General features: G+C 43.9%; 1 protein-coding gene across 8 annotated transcripts in view; it reads left to right on the top strand.

The window, feature by feature from the left end:
- The window catches only part of RFX4 (regulatory factor X4), a 119,065-nt gene that overhangs the window by 61,166 nt on the left and 39,355 nt on the right, over window positions 1–18,544 (top strand). For all 8 annotated transcript variants that reach the window (XM_053252070.1, XM_053252071.1, XM_053252069.1 and 5 more), the window contains 4 exons: window positions 7,890–7,951; window positions 16,447–16,660; window positions 17,816–17,893; window positions 18,305–18,468. In XM_053252070.1, the coding sequence (XP_053108045.1) occupies window positions 7,890–7,951; window positions 16,447–16,660; window positions 17,816–17,893; window positions 18,305–18,468 (518 nt within the window). The remainder of the gene's footprint in view (window positions 1–7,889; window positions 7,952–16,446; window positions 16,661–17,815; window positions 17,894–18,304; window positions 18,469–18,544) is intronic.

Below are 18,544 nucleotides of genomic sequence, written 5' to 3'. Positions count from 1 at the left end.
GAGATTTGTGTGATTGTGTGTGTGTCTGTATTATGATCCCAGTCATTAGCTACAAATCTACACTATGTCAGTAATTGCTAAGGCACCTGCCTAGTCCTGCTCCACCTCTGCAGCTGCCCGCAATTGGCTCAGCCTTCTGCACCACCCACAATTGGCTTCACTCTCACTACCTGTAGCTCCACCCATCACGTGCCCTGCCTAGTGCCCCTCCCCACTCCCAGGAACCACCATCTGCCACTGGGGGAGATGAGAAGGAGAAAATGGAGTAAGATTTCTTTGTGTTTATGAGGGAAGCAGTTACTATAAAAACTTTTTTAAAAAACCATTACAGGAGAACCTTGTCAATCGTGGGTTCACTATCCATGGTTTCGCATATCTGCGGTCGGGTAATAGACACTCGACCTATACACAGGGGAAAGGCAAAAAAGGGTTCAGTCTAGGTATCCATGTGTCAGGGATGGCCAGAAATGATCTCGGAGGTCCTTTCCAGCTTCCATTCTGACATAGGGACACTGGCAGATTAAAGTAGAGGCAGTAGAGGTGACTGCCTATGACAGCAAATTTTGGTCAATGAATTTTAAAAAAAAGTTTAAAACTGTAGCAGCATGGCGGCGAGAGCTCCCTCGCACCCACCCACCTCCCAAATTATGATGGCGGCGGGTCAAAGGGGCAAGACAAATTTGCGTGCGTGTGGAGAGAGTGGCGATACCCCTCCTAACCCAAGCCTACCCACCTCCCAAATGACTGCAATTGCTTGACTTGGGGCCTGCTGGGGGCCCATGAAGCATGGTAGGCACCCCCCCCCTCACATTTCTAGGGCCTTTTAGCCCCAGTTTTTTAAAATGGGTAAAATTCGCTATTTTTGGCTAATTTTTGACTCCTGGGGGGGCATTCCTGAACTGCTGGGGGCCCATGGAGTACATTAGGCCACCCCACACCCCTGAATTTCTAGGGCCTTTTAGCCTCCTTTTAAAAATTTCCGGCCAATTGTCAACTCCAGGGGAGGCATTTATGGACTGCTGGGGACCCATGGAGCACATTAGGCTACCCCCTCCCATGCATTTCTAGGGTGTTTTAGTCCCATTTTAAAGAGAAAAACTTTCAAAATTTGGCAGTTTTCCTCTCCTGGAACCTAACCCCTGCAATCCCATTGCAGCAGTAACCCAGTATTTGCTGTTTCCATATATGCAAGGAGAATGGAACCCCTGTGAATACTGAGGTTCTCCTGTATATTCAAGGTTTTACTATACTTTTCTAAACCATTATCTTCAAGGCTTTACTATACTTTACTAGACTTACCCACATGTTCCATCTTCATTAGAGTAAGAATAAAAATGGAAATTAATTTTATGTCTTGTACCAGAGAATTATTTGGGTGGAATAAATGGCAAGACTAAAGTTTGCAGTTCATGGATGAATGGGGTGAAAAACAGTGCCCCTTCTCACAATAAGGGAGTTAAAGAAAGAATAGACAATATTGTCTTCACTTTAGAGAGAGTGAGGAAGTGGAAACTGGATGTATACATCTTTGAGCAAAGCAGAGATGTATTACAATCGAAGTAGTAGTAACCAGGATTATAGAGAGAGGAAGTAGCCCAGACAAACAGGCTGATATACTCTTCCAGCTATATGTGGAAAGTACAATTTTTGTATTTATCCATGTTTGATTTCAGATATTAATTTCTCTTTGGGCATAATGCAAGAACACTCTACATTATTATATTGCAGAGTCTTGTTAGATTCTCGTTAGCAGAAGACTAATGAGACAAACTTATTTGTTAATAAATAAAACCCAACATGTTATGCCATATTGACCCAAGGGGACCCATGGTGGATTGTGGTACAACTTTCTATGGAGTGCACGATTCTTGGTTCAAAGCTCTATTCAGGCCCCAGATGTAGGGAATGTGGTAAAACCATCAACGCAAACCTTTATTTTAGATAGGCTAGTGACATCCATGACACAAAGTGCCTTCTACCAGCTTCAGCTGGTGCACCAACTTGTCCCCTGCTAACTGAGCAAAGAGGCACCTTTTAAAAGTGGTGATTCTCTTTACTGAGCAGAGAGAGAGAGCAACTGGCCCTATCCATACCCAGAACAGCATTCCTCCAGTGGCCATTGCTGGTGTCTATCTTATGGTTCTTTTTTAGATTGTGAGCCCTTTGGAGACAGGGGAGCCATTTGATTGATTGATTGATATCTAGCCCACTTTGAGAACTTTTGTTGGAAAGTGGTATATAAATATTCATCATATAAATATTCGTCATAATATCATCAGCTGTGGCTGCTCCTGGACAGAGATTTTCTTGCCATGGTTGTCTATGTACTGCTAACGCTTAGTTTTGATTACTACAATGTGTGGTAGGGGTTGTTCTTTAAAATGATTCAAAAACTTCAGACAAGGATATCTGAAGGACCACATGTTCCCATATGAACCTTCCCATTTTTAACGATGTGAATCGAAAGCCCTGCTCTGGCTGTTACCATCTTCGGCGGTGGTTAGGGCCTTTTCAATAGCGGTACCCCAGCTTTTCCACACAGGGCTTTTAGTTCGCATCTCCTCCAGAATGGAGGGTGTGCATTCACATATTGGACAGATTTACCCCTAAGTCCCTGCGAGCTATCAAGGGAGCACTTCACACACAATTAGGGCCCACAGAGCTGGAATGGCTCCCTGTAGGGGGTGGGTAAGAGGAGAGAGGGACGTGTGATGTGGAAGAGAGTGGTGAGGGTATGGTTGCTGAGGTGGCCAGCAGGCAGGGTGGTGGATAGGGGTAGTTGTCCGCCCTCAGCAATCTACCATCTGAATCAACTGCCTCACCACACCTCATGGCCCTAGAAGGTGTGGGCCCCTTCCCTGCACAAATGTAAACTGATAAGCTATAATCACTGGTGCTGATTGTAGCTGGTACAAGAATGGCGCTAAAACAGATCCAGGATTTTTTATCTGGAAAAGCCTGCAAGGACGCAATATAGTGTACCGAGTCAAAGTCAAAGTTCTTTATTTGCGACCCAAGGTCAGCATAACATAACATAACAAAACATCTCATAGCATAGAAAAATACAATAAGGAAGTGAAATATTTAAATATATAGATGAATATCCACAAGCAAATGATCAATAAAATTTTAAAATTAATCAAAATTAATCAGATAAATTTTGCTCAAGTCCCACTGACTTCAGTAGGGCCTAAACATCTTTAACAGCAGGCTGCATAATGATCCCTTAAACAGCTAAATGAAATTATTATCTCTCTTTTTCAGAATCTGAAGTAAACTGGGATGTTTCATTTTAGTAAAGTCTGTTGTGGCAATATGGTACTTTGGGAGCAGAGCAGTATGTTCTGAATGACAACAGCCGCCATTAAAAAAAAAGAGAGGACCAGAAAATGCCTTTTTTCCCCCACAGCCCCTAGGAGCCCCTATTTCTGTCTGTGCAAACTGAAAGAGAGAGGGGTGGGATTAATGTGTAATTAAAGGGAATTTGGAAGGCTGAGATGTTGCGGAATGTTAGATCAGTAGCTGGAACAGCATGTGGTGTTCTTTAGGTAGGCTTCATTGAATCTGTACAAAAAAGAGAAAGAGAAAGAGAGGCTGCTTGCCTGTCTGCTCATTTATCAAACAGCTAGGCTGAACTTTCACAGCTCCACAAAAGTGTTTTTCTGTTTGCCGATTTTGCTTTGCTCCAGAAATTAAACCAGAATAGCTAGTGAAATCCAAACTTATGTGGCTCCCCCTCCGCCACCCCCCCAGGCTGATCTGGGTAAGGCTTGAGCCAGTGCACGCTGGTTTCCTGCCGGGGGTGGGGGATGAGGAGAGCCCCAAATAAATAAATAGTAAAATTGTGTGCATGTGTGGAGTTATATGTAAATAGTATCACACAAAGTTTTTATTTTTGCATTGCAGCTCTGATCCAAATATGTTTTGTAGAACTTTGCAGTTTCAGTCAGAACTTTTATGGGAATGTACTGACAGTGCCATTTGTGATAGAAATAAGTGGTAAAACCCGAAAGATGCAAGAGAATATTAGTAAAAACTGCACCAAATGAAATTTCTGTACATTTTGATCTGAACTGTTCTCCAGGGGAAATTCAGAATGAATGTACATAAGTGGGTTAGTGATGTGTATTTAGTTTTGTCTTGTTGGCTTTCTTGAAAACCACTAAGTTTCAGTTTGAAACACAGTAGAGATTCCACTTGGCACGTCTTATTAAAATAATCTTCTGTACCAAGGCCTTTTAATTTTTCCAGTGTTGTTTGTGTTGCCCACTTTTTATCTATAATGTTGCCTTCTATGATAGAACTTAAATGGGAAAGTATACCTGCAAATTAAGATGCTTGCAATTAATTTATCATTCTGCTTTCCACTTCCTGCCTCATCTTCAATAAATATGGATTGGCTTTTATTCAGGTATGGGGACGTTTCAAATGTCGGAGTTAGAATTATTCCAAACCAAATAAACTAGCACCTTCTCTGCAAAACATCTGTGCAATCCAGTTTAATTTGAATAATAATTGCATGTGATTTGTATTACTTGTTGTATATAATGATAACAAAATGAATATGCCAGAGTGTGGTTGGTGTATGTTTTGCTCTTCTTTTGCAATATTTGGTATCTTCAAGTATGAACGATTTGTGCCAGCCCCTGAAGAATCTTGTTATATTAATTTAGATTTCATGCTAAATGTCGTCCACTTAGTGAAATTTATGAAAAAGAATTTAGTGACAGCAGATTCTAATTTTGGATTCTTAAGTGCCCCCTTCCAAGCTCTCATGTACTGTACATCTCATTTTTGAAAGTCGTTGTTATACTTGCTGAGAGTTGCAAGCTGTCGTTTCCCCACAGGATAGTGTAACATAATGTAAGTATTATGACATAATAATAATTACATATTATGACATAATTATGAACAAATAATTATTTTCATTCTCACGACCATAACAGGGGCAGGGAGGGAAAGCAGAGTTGAACCTACCTTCCCGCCAGACGAGGAAGAAGTTCCTCTTTGATCCACGCCGCTCCTGGAAGCGTAGATTGCTGGAGGCCAGGAACATGAGCCCCAGCCTACAGGAATCCCATAATGCACTGCATGACAAGCACAGTGCATTGATGGACTCCCCCATGAGTCAGGTGCTCAAGGCACCCAACTCTTCGTGTGCACAAGCTGCATGCAGCCTGAGTGCACACACAATCCCCAACCTGTGGTTGAGGGTGCGCTTAAGGGTAAGGGGTGGGGCTAAGAGTTGAGCTAGCAGGAGCGAAAGCACCAGGATCAAGAGCAATCTCGGCACTCCACATGAGCAGCCCAACCCAGGCTGGGCTGCCCTAGCCTGGGTTGGACTGCTTGTGTGAATAGCCTCAATGTGTGACATAATGAGGTGAGTCTCATAATCAGTGAGACTCGCCAGATGGGGTTTGCGGGGAGAACGGTTCTTAGCCCGTTCTACCTGCAGATGATCCCCAGGCAGCCCTGGGCAGCCGGATCGGCCACCCACATGACTGCCGGCTCTGTCACGGAGCCAGGGGGGGTGGCTGTGGGGATCGGGGGCCGCGCAGGGCATGCTGGAGAAACCCTCAAGCCAGGAGGCTGCATTTAGCCTCCTTGCCAAAGGTCTACTCGTGTGTAGCCACAGAGCCGCGCTGTGGCAACACACCATTTTGGAAACGGGGTTTGTGGAGTGCTCTCTCTGTAAACCCGGTTTAAGGACAGGGGTTTCTTACTGGGTTACCCAGTTGGAAACCACCAGGCTCACCTGCGAGCCCGGTGATTTTCACGACCAGGCAAAATTGGGCTATGCTCCCCTAGCCCGATTTCTCTTGGTCGTGAGAATAGCCTCAATGTTTGATGTATTATTTTGTTGTTCACTGGCTTTTGTAAACAAGAATAAAATTAAATAAGGGGGGAAAGCATGCAAGTTGAAAACAGTTAATTTCTGCTTGTTATTCACTCTGCCACATTTTGAAACCTGTTTCTCTAGAAATTTGGGATTTGTTTTTTTTTTATTTAAGGAATACTACTGAGCTTGCTGGATCAATGAATCCAGCACCTACAAACCACAGGGGCACTATACCAGTCCCCATGCTGATGATTGCTGTTTCATGGGTGCCACAATGACTGTAAACACAGTGCTAAACCAGCCACCATAACACCCCATCAAGTTGCCATGCTAGGGAGTTTCTCTTGGTACGTTCTTCTTAAGCCTCTTGTGCCGGTGCAAGTGGCTGTCTGGAGGTGCCCTGCTTAACAAGCTTTTTAATTTGCCTTGCATTTGAAGTTTTTCGTTGCAGCCCCAGCTTAGAAAATATTTGCTCTCACTGGCTTTCTGTAAAGGCTGCTCATCCAGCGATTAGTGGGTACATTTTATGCACAGCATATATATGCTGCAATGATATGTGAGGAGGAAAGAATTGCCTTGCTGGATCAAAGGAAACAAGAATGGTGCAGTAGCAGTTTATTAAAGAGTAGATCCCAACGTGTTCCGAGAGCTGCTTTCAGGTTGAGTATTCTGCTTTGTAACCACTTCCCCTGAAGAAGAGTTTTACTCGAAATGCATTGGGTTCTACTCGCTAATAAACCACTACTGCGCCATTCTTGTTTCCTTCCTTCCTATTTGTTGGCTTGGTGCTTTTCCCTCCTGCGTGCTTCTTGCTGGATCAAACAAAAAGCCCATCATTCTGTTTCTCCCAATGGCTAACTAAATTAATCTGGTAATCAGAGGTCTGTCTGCTTAGTCTGGAGAATCCATTTAGTTAGCTTGTCAAACTATAACTAATAGACCTGTTGCCTTGAACTTGTCTAATATACTTTTAGCCGCTTATGTCAGTATTATTAACTTACGTTGCATGGAAAACATCAATATTCTGGATTTTAAAATTGTTTTAATTTTTGTTTTTATATGACTGTTAGTTACCTTGAGTGCTTGGGGAAAGACTGAGTATAATTGTTTACACGAAATACAAATGAAATAAGTCTTTCCATCAGAGGTGGCTTGTTGCCTGCCACTATTTGACGTGAGTCACAACATTCCACCCCACCCCCCTGGTGCTGATGCTGCCTTGTCACACAAGAATACCTCTTCAGCTTCTGGTTTGGTGCGAAATCACTGAAACTTGGAGCAGGAGAAGCTCTGGTGGTAGAACTGACTGCTAGGGAGAAGCATGAGCCTCTTGGCACTTGAACGCTGGCGTTGGAGCTGGCTCTATGGGCATGGAGGGGTACCTTTTAAGATGCAGGTAAGAAGCTCCTTACCAGTTCGCTTCCGCTTTGCTGCTTTCCCCCTGCCGGCACCCATTTTAGAAACAGCCATGCAGGGCTGCTTCCTGCAGTCCTGCGTGGTGTCAGCACACACATGTCTGGGGAGCAGGGCCACTGGCCGTTTGCGTGTCAGTATTATGTTGCTGTCCATGCAAACGTCCGGCGCACGTGCACCCCAGACATGTGCGTGCTGATGCCACGTGGGGCTTCAAGAAGCAGTGCTGCAGCCCCATGCGGCTGTTTCTAAAACAAGCGCGGGGGGGAGTGGCGGAGTGGGGGCGAGCAGGTAAGGAGCTCCTTGCCTGCATCTTAAAGGTACCCCTCCCTGCTCCACAAGGGCGTGCATGAACAGCTCATGTACATCCCTGCTTCTTCTCCCTAACACGTTACCACATTAGAAGCAAGAGGCAGTTGTATCTGCACTGGATTCGGAAACTTTATGTGCTCCAGCCATGGACAGCTAAAGTTACAGGACCTTGAACTTGCTTGCGATTTTACCATTCTGGCCTATTTTTAATTCTCTTTCCTACTTTGCCCCAAATAATCCATTGTTGAATATACATTATCAGTCGAGAGGCCTTTATTATTTACTTGTTAATGTTTATTTTTAACCTGTTAACATTTATTTGCAGATAATAAGGCAACAGTTTCCACAGTTAACGACAAGAAGACTTGGAACCAGAGGCCAGTCAAAGTAAGCAATAATGTGTGTTTCAGAATGACAAAAATAAAATATTCACTGAGAGACTTTCTGTAATGTAGTTATTTGAGAGCGCCTCTTTATGGAGAGAAGCCAAGCAGTTTAGGACATTCATAGGTCCAGTAAACGGTGCTGCCTCTTTTGTTCAGCTGTTTGGTTTTGTAGACTCAACTGGGCTGCTCAGACTCTATAGCATGGCTAGCTGGAGGATTGGGCTCCCATATATCTAATAGGTACGGGATGGGCAGGTACCTGGATAGTGAAGTGTTGGCTGTCATCTAAGGGACTTAGGTGCCGTTTCCATTGATGTGCCAGGTGCATTAATTTATATCGCTGTCACACCTGACTGTAGTTATCTAAGCTGTTGTTGCATCTTGTTTGACATCTGTAGCATACTCTATGTGGGACTGCCCTTGAAAACCCTCTGGAAGCTGCAATAGGTGTAAAATGTGGTGTGAGGATCTTGACTAGGACAGGATTCTCAGAATATATATTCTGGTGCAGGTGCATCAGTTAATAGTTTGCTTCCAAGTGCAATTCAAGGTGCTGGCTATGACCTTTAAAGCCCTAGATAGTATGGGCACAAGGTACTCGAAGGACCTCCTTCCCCACCACAAATCTACCCACTCTGGCCACATTCGCACATAATGTGGAACCACGGTTCTTCTCCCCCTCCCCTGCTCTCCTTTCTGCATTCAGACAAAATGGAGAGTGGGCTTCTGTAGTCAGGGAGACTGCAAAGAGGAGGAGGAACTTACTGTGTGGGCTTCCTTCTTGCTTGAAGGACAGCCTGCACAGCCAATCATGCCCAGAGAGAGGGAGGAGCTTCCTCCCTCAACTCTGGTTTCACAAAATGCAGCCTCCAGTGCTGCATTCAGGTGACATGTTTCGCAGCTGGAACCCCAGTCTGAGCAACAAAACTCACTACAAACCGAGGGTTCAAACTGGAATCTGTGGAGTGCAATCTTGGGTTGCTGGATGAGTGGGACTAGAGCTGCAGGCATTCAGATGTAATAGTAGGGAAACCTTTGGCCCCTGCAACCCTGGCTCTGCACAATTGTGGCCACTATAAGAACATCTAGAGAGGCCCTCCTGCAAAAAAGGTTCATTTTAACATCACACATGAGAGGGCCTTTTCTGTAGTTGCCTCTATACTTTAGAATTTCCTCCCAATGAGATTTCTTCTCCTCCATGGGTCTTTAAGCATAAGCTTAAATACTTTCTTTTTTCAGTTGACCTCTGGATGAGGTTGTGAGACTGGATTTTTATATTCCTTCTTTCTTTTTGTGTCTGCTATTTCTCTCTAGCATTGCCTTTTTAAAAACTGTTTTTTAAAAATACCATTAAAAATGTTTTTAGCAGGAAATTTGACACCTGTGTTGAATCTCTATTGAAAAAAGCATGGTAAATTTTTACAAAAATAATAGTTGTATTTAAAGTGGTGTTTCGGCAGATGCCAAAATACCCTCTTCTACACAACTGTTAAAGGTGCAGGAATGCGGTCTTTAGGGCTAGTGCCAGGGGTCAGGGTTGGAGCCCAAGGCTCTCAGTCTCAGCTAGTGAGAGCCCAGGGCCCTTAGGGATCACTGTAGGTCCCTGAAACCCCCTCTGCACTCATAGCTTTTGTATGGTGGTGGTGCAGAACTTGCCCAAGTAGGAGAGGGCTCATGGAGAGCAGTTTGCTGAGGGCCCCTGGAAACCTGGAGCTGGCCCTGTCTTCTATAGCACCTGGTCACTTTGAACTCACAGTTTTGTGTGGAGAGAGTGCTGGGGCATCTTTATAGTTCTCTAGCGCCTGGGTGGGGGGAGAAGGAAGATGGCTGCTTCCTTTTCACATTACGAGACAGCAATGGCCACATTGCCAGTTTGTGGGTGGATTGCTAATTTCCGTGTGTATTTAAGCTCCGCCCAATGCCGCTTCTCCCACCCACTCCTTCCTTGGTCCTGTCACCCATCCCCTACTCTGTCTGCATTTGGCACACTTGGCGTCCTGCTTGTTTCAGCAGGTGGAAGGGAGAGATGTGTGACAGGGCTAGGGGAGTAACAACTAGGAGAAGTTGTGGCTTTCATTGCACTGGAGTATTTACAGCTACACACATGCTCCATGCTGCGAACTAACAACCCTCTGGGCAGGTGGTGTATATAGAATATTGATGCCTGCATGCCACTGAAAATGGCAATGTTCATTCTGTAACTACAGATCTCTATGAAAATCTGTCAGGCATTTTCCCCCTCTGCCTCCAGGGCCCCCTGTCAGTCTGATAAGACATGGTCGTGTTTGCTGCCCAAAGCCATGCCTGGGCAGGCAGGGGAGCTGTGCCTTGCTAGTGCACTCTGCAGCCTGGCAGGATACCATTTTTCTCCATCCCTATTGATGCACATCCCACAGTGGAGCTATGCTGGCCAGGGGGTGTAGCTATAATTGAGCAGATAGGTTCAAAGAACCCAGGCCCCCCCTCCAGGTCCTGGGGGCCCCGAAGCTCCACCCCTTCCTATTTCCTTCATTATCTCCCTCACTCCAAGGGGCCGCTGGGGAGAGGAGTGAACACGGGCCCCATCTCCCCTAGCTACGTCCCTGATGCTGGCGTTATACCAGCTCACCTCCTGTGGGTGTCACACAGAGATAAAGCAGGTGTCGCTTTTCTAGCACTTTACCTCCGAGCCACTGAAAGCTTCACTTGCTTAAATCTTGTGTGTTGAGACCATTTCACCCATGCTGCAGAGGCAAGCCTGCATGTCGTCCTGCAGCCACTTCCACCAGGCTGCAGCCCAAGGTGAACTGAGACCATGAGGCCCCTCCGTTGACCTGGCCCTGGATGATACTGTATCTAAGCTACATTCTCTCTCTGTGTTTGACTGCCATTTTTTTAAGCCACTGCATGAGGGTGTTTTGCCTGAAAGCTGGGATAGAAGTTCCATGAATAAATGTGCCCTCAGTAGGGAGCTACAGCTAATTACAGCTCCCAGATGAATGTTATTTCTATTTGTCACATTCACACTTTACACACCAACAGTAGTACTTTTACACACCAACAGTTTGTGCACACCAACAGTAGCTCATGTGGTGGTTTGCTGGTGGTGTACCAGCTCTGACATCTGGAAATGCAGTAGGCAGCAGCAGAAGCACCAAAGCTGCTATTTTCAAGGCTGTAGACGGGATAACAGCCCGGATGGATGATGACATTAGTGGCCTGCAATGGGCACTGCTATGAACACAGTAGGCGTGTGTTTGCATGGTGCTGAAGCAGCAGCCCTGGTGCTTCTGCCACCAGCTCCTGACACCTGCCAGTTAGGGTGCTGAGCTCTGTTCCCTCTAATCTTTTTAATGTGTGCGCGGAATGAGTTTTGTCCTGGGCGGCAGCATCAAGGCATTGTGTGTGCACATGTATTCAGAGTGAGGCCTTCCTGATCCAACCTGAGCAGGATCTAAAACTAACTGAGTGGACATCAAAAATCTTAATGTGCGCCTGTACATATGCACGCCTTAGAGGGAACACTGAGCTTCCTCCCCTGTTTGGCGCTGGCAGCACTCTGCAACAGAAGCTGGTCGTCCTGTAGCAAACTACTGCATGAGCTACAGGGATATAGCAAGGTTGGAGTGGGCCCTGGGACAAGAAGCGAAGATGGGCTCCTGGGCCCCAATGTCCTCTCCTCTGCACCAGTGTCTTTGCTGCAGACCTGTAAGGACATGTTGGAAAACCAATAATTCTCAGCATGCCCTTTCCCTCACTCCTGCACAAATGTCACTCACTTCCCATGTGCAGAGACACTCCCACACACATACTTGTGTACATACATTCCCCACCCCAGAAGCATTTTATAAAAATATACACCTCCTGCAATCACCTTGTATATTCATACACCATCAACAGTGAAGGGCAAAGAGCAAGCTATCACCCAGCCAGCGGGCCCCCTTCACTCAGAGGTAGGGATGTGCCGAAATGTGATTCAGCACAATCCCTTTCAAAATGAGGGCTTCCGCAGCCCTTTTAACGAGGAGGAGAGCAGGTCCACCTCCCACTCACCACCACCTACACGCGGTGGTACGTGGAGCCTACACGCATATGGCCTCTGCCTACACAGAAGCCTACACGCATATGGCCTCTGCACATGTACAGCAGCCATTTGCGTGGTCAGCAACTATGTGCTGTGCATGCACGGAGGCCATGTGCGTGCTGGTGTCGTGCACAGGGGCAGCTGGGAGATGCACAAAGGTATCTAGGAGGAGTGCTGGGATTACAGAAGCAGTGGCTAGTGGGAGGAGGAGCAGAAAACCCCTGCTAACTTCGCAAAGAGGCACCTTTTAAAGTGGTGATTATCTTTATTTAGCAGGGGGAGAGTAACTGGCCCTGTCCACCCCCAGCACAGTACCTCCAGTGACTGTTGCTGGTATCTATCTTGTGTTTCTTTTTTGATTGTGAGCCTTTTGGGGACAGGGATCTATCTTATTTGTTTGTTATTTCTCTGTGTAAACCACCCTAAGCCATTTTTGGAAGGGCAGTATAATAATAATAATCATCATCATCATCCAACTAGAAGAGGTTATTTAAAAAGAATGTACCAAATTTGGAAAGAGAAGCATCCAGACACAGAAATAACAGAACAAAGGCTAGCAGACCAGAGAAGATTCATAATAAGAAATAAAGTATTCACAGAAGTTGAGCTGGAAGAACTGCAAAGAGCAATACAGGCTCAAGATATGGAAGAAGAATTACCACCAACTGAAGCAGTTGCTCAGGCGCAGGTGGAGGAGGTGTTGGAAATAGAGGATACCACTGTTGCTGAACTGTTTCAAAATCAAAACCAGGCAACCTCCTCTTTGCCTTCACCTCAAAAACCCAAATGCCGTTTAACAGAAAAGCAACAAGAACTAAAGCAAAAAATAACTGAGCACATGAACCAAACAACCACCAGGGTTCGACTTCCAGCTCTAAAAACAGTTGCCAAAAAACAACTTGCTCAGGTATTAAAAGATGTCAATGCTGCACTTGCAGAAATAACAACCAAGAATTTGCAAGAAACAAACCAACTAATGTACAGTGCAGCAACAACAACAACACAAGAGCTCGGATAAGATCAATGGACCTGTAAAAAAAGAAAGTAGTACATCACCTAAATGGAAGATTAGATTAGAAAATAAAATCTCCAGGCTTAGATCAGATGCTAGTAAATTGAAAGATATGAAAGACAAGAAGCTGAAGAATGAAAACACCAAACAGTATCTGATCCAAAAAATACCACCTAGATTCAAGGAAAATTAGAGAAGTCCTGGAAATAATAAAGCAGCAAATAGCAGTGTCAAAGAAGATTAGCAGGTATGAAGCCAGAACTACACAACACAGGCAGAATCTCCAATTCCAGTCGAATCAGAGACATTTCTACCAAAGCATAGAAGGAGAAACTGCAAGAAACATAGAAACACCAAATAAAGAAGAAACAGTGGAATTCTGGAGGAAATTATGGGACAATCCAATAGATTATAATAAAAAAGCAGGCTGGGTGAAAGAGGTCGAAAAATGTAACCAACAAATGCAAGATCTAATAATAACACCAGAATTAATAAGTGAAAGAGCAAAGAAAATTAAAAATTGGACTGCTCCAGGCGACGATGAACAGCATGGCTATTGGCTTAAACACCTAACAAGCCTTCATAAACAACTATCAAAACAGTTCAATCACATTTTGCAAGGAGATGATATTGAACAATGGCTAACAACTGGGAAAACTCATCTCATCATGAAAGACCCAGCAAAAGGTGCACTTCCAAGTAATTATAGACCGAGCACCTGCCTGCCAACCATGTTCAAATTATTAACTGGAATAATAGCAGATGAAGTGATGCAATACTTATTAACTAACAAACAGCTCCCAGTTGAACAGAAAGGGAATTGCCTGAACACCAGAGGCACAAAAGACCAGCTGCTGATTGACAAAATGATTTTAGAAAATTGCAAGAGAAGAAAAACCAATCTAAGTGTTGCATGGGTTGACTACAAGAAAGCCTTCGATTCACTGCCTCACACATGGATACTAAAATGGTTAGAAACAACTGGTGTCAGCAAAAACATTCAGATATTTATTTTAAAAAGCAATGAGCATCTGGAGTACACAGTTAACAATCAATGGCGAGACACTTGGACAGGTTAGCATTAGAAGAGGCATTTTCCAAGGGGACTCACTATCCCTTCTGTTGTTTGTAATCTCCATGACCCCACTTTCACAAATACTAAACAAAACAGGCCTCGGATACCAAACATCTAAAACATCAAGTAAAATCAACCATCTGCTGTACATGGACGATCTGAAGTTGTATGGAAAGTCCCAGTCAGAAATTAAATCACTGCCAAACACTGTCCGTATATTCAGTAGCGATATAGCAATGGAGTTTGGACTAGACAAGTGTGCTGCATTAATAATGAACAGAGGGAAAATAACAAAAACAGAAGGAATAGAACTGCCCAATGGAAGCAACATCAAGAACCTGGAAGAGAAAGAACAGTACAAATACTTGGGCATTCTCTAGGCTGATTACATTGCACACGCTGAAGTTAAAAGAAAAATTGGAAGTGAATAAATCAGGAGAGTTAGAAAAATCCTCAAGTCCAAACTCAATGGTGGGAACATCATACAAGCCATAAACACCTGGGCTATACCTGTTATCAGATACACTGCAGGAATAATAGACTGGACCCAGGCAGAGCTAGAGACGCTAGATCGTAAGACCAGGAAAATAATGGCCATCAATCATGCTCTGCACGCCCGCAGTGATGTCGATAGGCTATACCTCCCTCGCAGCTCAGGTGGAAGAGGAATGCTGCAGGTCCATCAAACAGTAGATGAGGAGAAAAGAGGCCTTGAAGAATATATCAAGGACAGTGAAGAAGATGCACTTCAAATGGTCAATAACGCGAAACTATTCAACACCAATGAAAGAAAGCAGGTCTACAAGAAAGAACAAGTCAAGAACCGAGCAGAAAAATGGAAAAATAAGCCCCTGCATGGTCAATATTTGCACAATATAACTGGAAAATCAGACATCACCAAGACCTGGCAATGACTTAAGAATGGTTACTTGAAGAAAGAAACAGAGGGTTTAATCCTGGCTGCACAAGAACAGGCACTAAGAACAAATGCAGTAACAGCAAAAGTTGAAAAATCCACAACAAACAGCAAGTGCCGCCTTTGTAAAGAAGCAGATGAAACAGTGGACCACCTAATCAGCTGTTGTCAAAAGATCGCACAGACTGACTACAAACAAAGGCATGACAAGGTAGCAGGGATGATACACTGGAACATCTGCAAAAAATACAAGCTACCTGTAGCCAAAAATTGGTGGGACCATCAAATTGAAAAAGTTGAAGAAAATGAAGATGTACAAATATTATGGGACTTCCGACTACAAACAGACAAACATCTGCCACACAATACACCCGATATAACTGTAGTCGAGAAGAAAGAAAAACAAGTCAAAATACATAGCAATACCAGGGGATAGCAGAATAGAAGAAAAAGAAATAGAAAAAATCACCAAATACGAAGATTTACAAATTGAAATTGAAAGGCTGTGGCAGAAAAAGACCAAAATAATCCCAGGGGTAATTGGCGCCCTGGGTGCAGTTCCAAAAGACCTTGAAGAGCACCTCAACACCATAGGGGCCACAGAAATCACCACCAGCCAATTACAAAAAGCAGCTTTACTGGGAACAGCCTATATTCTGCGACGATATCTATAGTAATTGACAATAAAATTCAGCCATCCCAGGTCCTTGGGAAGGACTCGATATCTGGATAAAACAAACCAGTCAATAACACCTGTCTGACTGTGTAAACAAGAAATAATAATAATAATAATAATAATAATAATAATAATAATAATAATAATAATAATAATATGGAGCTGCTCTCTCCTCCTTGTTAAAGGGGTTGTGGAAGTCCTCATTTTTAATGGGATTGCGCTGGCGTTTCAGACGCCAAATTGTTTTTCAGCACACCCCTACTCAGAGGCCCTGGGGCATTTGTTCCCTCCCTCTTCCCTTGTTCAATTAAAGCTATGCACCTGGTGAACTACTCAGGCTGCTGTTAAAAGCAGATGAGCAGGGCCTGTTTTGTTTTTTTGGAAATTGACAGTCTTATTGTTAATGCAGTGCCATGTGAGACAAATCTCTAATGGCCCTGTTTAGGGACAAAGGTAAGTCAGTGCAACTTTGCACATGACTTTGCCTATACAATGCAGCTGGGAAGAGGGGTTCCTCTGGCAGGAGGCAGAAGCACTGAGCTCTACCCTTTTGGCAGCCTTTGGATGCTACTTCAGCTGGATGGATGGGCTGTTAGTTGCTTGGAACATTACAATTATGTTCTGTTGCTGCATTTGCACTCATGCATTAACTTGCAAATTGGTGTAAAATCTGTTTTGTTAGCAATTTCCCTTTTTTGACCATACTGAGTGAATAAGCCCCTTCTATTTAAAAATGTGTATTTCAACATTTCAGGTACCATTACTATGGCATTGCAGTTAAAGAAAGCTCCCAGTATTATGACGTGATGTATTCTAAGAAAGGAGCAGCCTGGGTCAATGAAACAGGAAAAAAAGAAGTAACCAAACAAACAGTGGCGTATTCACCACGGTCCAAACTGGGGACACTGCTGCCAGAGTTTCCAAATGTCAAAGATCTAAATCTGCCAGCCAGCTTGCCAGAGGAGAAGGTGACTCTAGTGAAACAGTCATTGGCTTGCCTTGCTTTTTGCTTCCCCTCACCCCTCTGTTGATGAAAGGTTGACCTGATGTGTTTTAAAAAAGCACCACCCACCGAGAAGACTGAATTTAATAATGCTTTGGCTTTATTTATGGGAGTTTTAATTTCTCAGTTGACCAGAAATACCCTCCCCCAACTTAAAGTATCTGCCTTGCACTCTTTGTATGAGTATTTCTTCCCCATAGGGCTAACTTAGATGGGATGTGGGAGATTTGTTATTGGATCTCCCAAAACCATTGATTTGGTTAAAAACTGCCTTGGGGAGAGTGGTGGTGTGGATCAATGCAACAGGGGGAAACCCTTTTCCCTCCATGCTGTTTCAGAGGCTAACATGCTTCACAGCAAAATGTGAGCAGTTCAGAATCTGTCCACACCAATGCAAGGCTATTAACACACCCATGGCCATGGGTGCTGCAGAAGAAGGCTGCTCTAGTATGCAGTACTTGAATAATGCAAGTATTGCATTAGTGTGCAACCTGAGAACATAGTGTGCAACCTGAATAGTGTGCAACTTGCGAACATAGAAGGGTTGAGTTGTACTGGAACAGCCCTCTTGCACAACACTGTCGGCATGTATGTTAGAGCCCTGCAGTGGCCCAGGCAGTTCTGAACCACCTGTGTTATGCTGCAAGGCATACCAGCCCTGGACTTTTAAGTTGCCCCCAAAGTTGCTATTAGCTGAAGAGCAAAAAAGATGGATACCTGTCTTTTTTCTCACAACACCTAATGCTAATAGAAGATTCCAGGGGTAATTTAGGTCAGGGAAATGGCACAAGAGGAAAGGATTAACCCTTACCTCACCCCCTTGCACCACGGATCCACACTGTTTCTTGGTGTCTGCTTTTGCCCAAAGAAAACGTTTTCAGGAAATCAAATCATAGTTCTTCCACTTTACGTCTAGTTGGGCCCATAGATATTTATGGAAAACGTGTGTGTTCCCTCAGGATCACAGGGTTAGATATTTTCAGCAGATAACATAGTATTTGTTTCTGTCCAGAGCAGTGAAAAGAATCCTTGTCCTTACTGAGATATTTTTGATGTTAGGTTAAAGCAGAAATATTGTTTTATAAATAGCTATTTTTGAATTCTCTTTTTCCCCTGCCAGGTTGCTACATTTATTATGATGTACAGAACACACTGTCAGAGGATACTTGACACTGTAATAAGAGCCAACTTTGATGAGGTTTGTACAGAAACCAAAGAATTGTAGGAAACAGAATATTTTAATGAGGAATTGTAATAATCTATATTGAATTGCACTTGTGGCTGTGACATTGATCAGCTGAGCTGGTGCAATGGTTTGGAATGTTCAGTTGCTCATGGAACTAGACAGTCTGGAGTCTGTGAGAGAAGGTTGTCAGTTTGGCTGGGATGAAAACTTATCATAGGAGGTGACTGGAAATGAGTAGGAGGTGAGGCTAAGAAATCTGGGGCAGCTTTCTTTATGGGATCCAACAGCCTCACATCATATCCACTTTAATAGATGTGACCTGTCTTTGGCTAGACCCCTGATGTGAATTGATATCACCCAATTATAGTGGCAATAAAGATATTATATGTTGCATTTATCCATTATGTTTATATGCACTTTTAGGTTCAAAGTTTTCTTCTGCACTTTTGGCAAGGAATGCCACCTCACATGCTTCCTGTACTGGGTTCTTCAACAGTAGTAAATATAGTTGGAGTCTGTGATTCTATATTGTATAAAGCTATTTCTGGGGTCTTGATGCCAACAGTATTGCAGGCATTACCTGACAGGTGAGCATGTTCTTCTATGCTGATGTGTCCGTGTTCACACGTCTTCATGTGTTGAGAGACATGATGTGGCCCTTAC

This window comes from Hemicordylus capensis, chromosome 5 (assembly GCF_027244095.1).
Source record: "Hemicordylus capensis ecotype Gifberg chromosome 5, rHemCap1.1.pri, whole genome shotgun sequence".
Lineage (NCBI taxonomy): Eukaryota > Metazoa > Chordata > Lepidosauria > Squamata > Cordylidae > Hemicordylus > Hemicordylus capensis.
Note: the sequence above shows the minus strand (reverse complement) of the source record. Positions and strands in the feature narration are given on the sequence as shown.